This window comes from Ipomoea nil, unplaced genomic scaffold (assembly GCF_001879475.1).
Source record: "Ipomoea nil cultivar Tokyo-kokei standard unplaced genomic scaffold, Asagao_1.1 scaffold2280, whole genome shotgun sequence".
NCBI lineage: Eukaryota > Viridiplantae > Streptophyta > Magnoliopsida > Solanales > Convolvulaceae > Ipomoea > Ipomoea nil.
In genome coordinates, this window is record NW_017618708.1 from 4,219,755 (window position 1) to 4,225,754 (window position 6,000).

At 39.4% G+C, this 6,000-nt stretch overlaps 2 protein-coding genes across 2 annotated transcripts; both read left to right on the top strand.

The window, feature by feature from the left end:
• The first annotated feature begins 1,362 nt into the window (after positions 1–1,362).
• LOC109150814 (putative protein FAR1-RELATED SEQUENCE 10) lies at positions 1,363–3,247 on the top strand. The gene is made up of 3 exons (XM_019298789.1): positions 1,363–1,381; positions 1,866–2,562; positions 3,082–3,247. Exons 1-3 carry the CDS (start codon positions 1,363–1,365, stop codon positions 3,245–3,247), a joined length of 882 nt encoding a protein of 293 aa, XP_019154334.1.
• A 72-nt stretch (positions 3,248–3,319) lies between these two features.
• LOC109150815 (protein FAR-RED IMPAIRED RESPONSE 1-like) lies at positions 3,320–5,129 on the top strand. The gene is made up of 2 exons (XM_019298791.1): positions 3,320–3,942; positions 4,802–5,129. Exons 1-2 carry the CDS (start codon positions 3,320–3,322, stop codon positions 5,127–5,129), a joined length of 951 nt encoding a protein of 316 aa, XP_019154336.1.
• The last annotated feature ends 871 nt before the right edge of the window (positions 5,130–6,000 follow it).

The window sequence follows — 6,000 nt, forward strand, 5'->3', positions numbered from 1 at the left end:
CCATAACTACAAATTAACTAACATATCTCCAACCAAACAGGCCATCTATAATTGAGTTGTAAAGCTTGAGGATATTCTTCAATAATGTGGCATCTTCTTAATTGCTTCTTAATAATGTGGTCTTAATTAATATAATGTTTAGCAGTAGACAATATAATTTTGCGATCCTTTTCACGTGATCCTCCTATTATTTTAATTATCCACTTGGACCAATATAATAATTAAAATTTTATTTTTTTATTTGATTAATTACTGTACAAGGGAACCAAATCATGTTTTATATATCCAAATGTTCAATTTACTTATTTATTTATTTTAATGAAAGTCAGATTGTTATCTTATAGATAACGTTATTGCTTTGATGTTGGACATTTTCATTATTTTTGTCAAACACAAATTTGGATTCGAGAATTAGTTTAAGATGTATTGATTTGAATTAAGATTCTATTGACTGATGGATGTCACCAGCCTAACTTTTAATATCAAATTTAATCATTGATAAATAATTTTATTGTATTTTTAATTTTAATTTTTATAATTTTATTAAATTTAGTCATGTCATATAATGTCTCATTGGTAATAACTCTTTAAGTAAATTTGTAAATTACGAATAACATCTTCTACTCCATATATCTTATATACACTTTGATCATAAGTATTAATTCTATATCGTATGCACTTTGAACAAACTCACAGTTTTAAAGATTTTCACATGTTATTACCATTGTATTTAGATTCTGACCATTGATTATCACCGTTAGTTGAATGAGTTAGCAATCATTTTCGGTCAAATTCAATATAAGAGAATGCATTCAAATATAAGTTTACTTATGGAATTAATAATAGCAGGAAAACATAGTTTATGATGGAAACTAAGACTATTAAGTTCTCCTTAAAAAAAAAAAAAAAAAAAAAAAAAAAAAAAAAAAAAAGACTATTAAAACTTCAATGCAAAAATGTGGTGAAATTATTTGTCGAGAAGTGTGTGTATTGCTATATATATATATATATATATATATATATATATATATATATATAGGCTTCGAATCCGGTGCACACCCCATGACACATGGGCACATGAGAACTCTTTATATCCATTGATTACATTTTCATGAATGGTCAAGATTAGATGAGATTTTGTAAGAAATTAAGGAGATTTAGTAATCACAAGGATCATAATGTAATTGTATTTAGTTGTTTAATTATGAACATTATATTAATGGAATCTTAAGCATGATATTAAGGATGATATTATAGGTCATATAAATGTGCATAGGCCGGGTAAGAGATAAACCGCGTGAGGAAGTGTGAGAGTGCAGAGTAACTGGCGGAGTAGGGTCATACGAAGCGCAAACTGTAGTCATGGCATCAGGCAGCGAAGGTATGTGCGAATTCGTTAATTGGTATGTGCGTATATGCATGTTAGTTTGTTTGATATATAATTGTTGTTGGTCGGATGGAGAATAATTTGGGAGTGTTAGGCGGCGTATTTAAGCACATTGTATGACGGGTAGAGGTTGATTAAGCAGGTGCACAAAGCTGTAAATTCCTTTAACTGGATAAGGTATTAGGATGGTGTGCTGGTTGTGTGCGGGTTTGGCATTGCAGTGTGTGCGTAAGAAGAGAAAATGACGGTGTGAGGAGTGTGGGCCACTGACACTTATATTGAAACTGTGGCTGTGCACTGTGACACCAACTAACACGTAGTTGCAGGTGTGTGCGTGTAGGTATCTTCGTAACAGTGAGGAACACCATGATGTTAGAATATTGTGAACTGTGCGTGGAACAGAAGTAGTAGGTGCATAGTGGGCTAACAGTGGTTCGTGAATAGACTAACCAATTTACTAATGTATGTTGTTTGTCAGGTCCACTACCCATGGAAGATGATGCCGGGCGGCGAGAATGTGTTATGGACGTATCACCAGGCAGCAATGAGACTTGGTTAACAGAATGCGACCCCAACATTAAGCCAACACAAGGTCAATTGTTTAAAAACTTAGACGACGGTATTGAATTCTACATGAAGTATGCATCTATAGCTGGCTTTGATGTGCGTCGAAGTTCTGACAAGAAGAACAGGTACGGGGCCATTTTAAGGAAAAAGATGGTTTGTTCACGCGAAGGTTTTAAGGAAACAAAAACCACAGGGCCGGCTGTTAGTGATGCACCAACCAAGGCCAGACGCCGCCGGCCATCAACTAGAGTTGGGTGCATGGCTAGGATTGTATTCAAACAAGACAAGGCGGGAAGGTATGTTGTGACGACATTCGAAGAGGCACACACGCACTGTTTGTGCGAAGAGAGTTACAAGCCTTTCTTGAAAGTGAATAGGAAACTAGATGTTGGTCACCAACAATTCATAACGAATTGCTCTAAGGTTAATGTCGGTGCCAGTAAGAGCTTTGACATATACGCAGAGATGGTTGGTGGAGTTGAGAACGTGGGTTGTACGCAGCAAGATTTCAAGAATTACCGAAGGGAGGTGTTGGCATACATGCAAGGTAGAGACGCACAAATGGTAATATCAAAATACCTTGATATCAAATCTGACTACAGTGACATGTACTTCGAATACGAAGCAAATGAAAAAAGATCAATTGGCACGTGTGTTTTGGGCAGACGGTGCGGCACGGCAAAAATTCTGTGCGTTCGGAGATGTCGTATCGTTCGATGCAACGTACAAAACAAACACGCAATTCCGGAAACTAAAAACTAAAATTGCAATCGTCTTATATGCGTAAACGTTGAGGGTGATCAAGAGTCTTGCAAGCCTTATATAAAAATCAACGGGGAGGGTGTTGGGGGGAAAATAGTCCGCTATGCGTGCATGAGTTATATAGTGAGCGTGTTAGAGGGTAGTGAATGCATGGCGACCTAACAGAACGGCAAAAACTTAAAGTCATTTTCTGTGTGAATTTGTTTAAAATGTACATGGAGTGGTAAAGGGTGAATAACATTCTGCTGTGCGTGCGTGAGTTGAGGCGTGAGCATACTAGTGTCTACCACATGCATGGGCACGTATGTGACCGTCAAAACTGGACGGTATATGCATGAGAACTAACTAGTTTTCTGGTGTGACAGGTACAGTCTCGTGTTTGTCCCATTCACAGGCGTAGACAACCACAAAAAATGTGTGACATTTGCAGTAGCACTAATTGCTAGGGAAGATGTGGACTCGTATTGTTGGGCGCTGAGGAATTTCAAGATCGCAATGGGCAGCATACCGCGTATTACAGTAACCGATTAAGACCCGGCAATGAAGGTAGCAATTACAAAAGAATTCCCGGAGACCCGACACCGTTATTGCATGTGGCACATAATGACGAAGGTGAGTGATAAAGTGAGCCCAGAGATGGCACAAAACGAAGAGTTCTGTAGGGAGCTAAATGATGTAGTGTGGAATGACAGCGCGACTTCCGAATATTTCGAAGTCGCGTGGAAAGGAGTTATTGAAAAATACGAATTACAAGAAAATGCATGGCTGAATCGTATGTATGACGAGCGTGAGAAATGGGTGCCTGCGTATTTTGAAGACGTGTTTATGGGCGGACTACTCCGTACAACATCCCGGTCTAAAGCAGAAAATAAAATTTTCCAAACCAACACAAACAAACACATGTGTCTTTCGGAATTTTTCATCCGGTTAGAGAGTACAATCATAAAGCAACGGATCACAGAGGCGGACCTAAGTGGGGCTTGCAACGCACAAACACCCCTGTTCAAAACGCAACTGCGAATAGAGCAAGATGCAGCGACACAGTACACATTAAGCGTGTTTTACGAGGTACAAGAGAATATATGCGCCGGATGTTTTGATTGTCGAGTGCGTTCTGTCAAGCATGATGGCCCAGTAGGCACGTATGTGGTTGAGGATGAATATAACAAGAGATTCACGGTCATAGTAGAGAATGGGACAAACACAACAACCTGCACTTGCCGATTGTACACCCGGATTGGTAGGGATGGCAACGGGGCGGGGCGGGGAGTATACTCCCCGTCCCCGTCCCCGCTATCCCGACTCCATCCCTATCCCCGTCCCCGTCCCCGGCGGGGACTTGAAAAAATTCCCCATCCCCGACCCCGCGGGGAATTTGGCGGGGATGGGAAATCCCATCCGCGGTCAACTCATAGTCAAAGTGTGAAACTAGTAGAAATAAAAAGAAAAAAATTGAAATGACAATTAAAATTTAACTATTTTTAATAACATACGAACTAATGAAGTTCACATTCCAATCCGAAAGAGCAAATATATACTAAAAATAGTTTAACATTCAAACATTATGAATTATATTGACTTATTGTTGTTATATACACCGTAGTACAGTATACATATTATTCCAATGTATACACATTCAAATATTCTATTTCCTAATCCTAAAATAATATTCTATATATATTATTTATTTATTTTAATTTTTTTTATTTTCGGGGACGGGGCGGGGCGGGGAGTGGTATCCCCGTCCCCGTCCCCGTCCCCGACGGGGAGTTTGTCAAATTTCCCATCCCCGTCCCTGATCCCCGAAATTTTTCCCTGTCCCCGTCCCCATCCCCTACGGGGGCGGGGATCCCCAACGGGGACGGGGCACATTGCCATCCCTACAGATTGGTTTGTTATGCAGTCATGCTTATGCGGTGCTAATCTACGAAAGGATCGAGCACATACCTCCCCAACATATCAACCCCGATGGACAAAAACAGCATTAAAAAACACAAATGGAGTGGGAAATGATAGTCTGCAACATGCTAGGACTTCGTCAACCAACAGTAACGAAGAAAGCACCATAATTAATTTGTTATACAGATGTCTAGGTCTAGCACAAGGAGACAGTTCGAAGTTGGATCCGATTCGAAAAACACTAGAGGAGTTCGAAGCAACATGGTTCGAGAGTGGGAGAGAACGAGGGGGTCCAGATAAAGGCAAACAAGTGATTATGGAGTCATATTGCGGCGTCCCACAACCTGAGGAAGTCAATGTGCACCCACCACCCGTTTCAAGCAACGAAGGGTCGAGAAAACGAATGAGGACTGCTAAAGAGATAGCAATGAAGGAGCAAAGTAAGAAGAAACGAACATGCAAGACCTGTGGACTAGCAACCGGCCACAATAGTAGGAGTTGTCCACAAAAATAAAATCGGTATTACACTTGAAAAAAAGTAGTTAGATCGTTACTATTTAAGTCGAACTATTATATTTGGACAACTGGATCATGTATTTAATTCTTCCCATTACATTTTGATTTTTTTTTAAAAATAAAGCATGCATGTGCGAGAACCAGTATACAGCACAAGCGTAAAGCTTTACGAGTTTACACGTGATTTGAGGTGACAGTGGACATACATACAAACCCACGCACAGACCGATATGAGATGATGCACAGAGGTAGTACTGCATTGAAAATAATGGAAAAGAGAATAATTTGGTATTATTATCGAACAATTTAAGCTTAGAAGATGTCTTTACATTATAGAGTTATTAGTCGATTATTATTATTGAACAATTTAAGCGTAGAAGATATATTGGGAAGACTAAATTAATAAAGGCGAATAAAGCGATGAGATTAAACACTAGGTTAGTTGGTGCATGGCTACACTTGAATAGAGAGTACATGGTATGTTCTGTGCAAGGTGACATTTGTGTGCAATGCAAGGTGACATGGGCAGACGCAAACATGGCTCAGAAATTATTACCATGACGCACAAACCGTTATGATGAGCCACAAATACGCACGGACCGAAACCATGACACGCACTTAGTGAGCGACCATTACGCACAGACATATAAATTAAACCCACAACATGAGCAAAGAAGCTAAACAAGCAGATAATCTGAATAGCATACCGGTTGTAAAGTGTGTGCCTTGCTTATTTGAACTAAAGCTAGACCCTGTCTGACCACCATGAAAGAACAAACATTCAAAAATGGAAGGGACAAAACAGAAACCACATACTATTACTTAAATTCGGGTTACAAGTGTAAAACGCAATGTTGCCGTGCAAAACA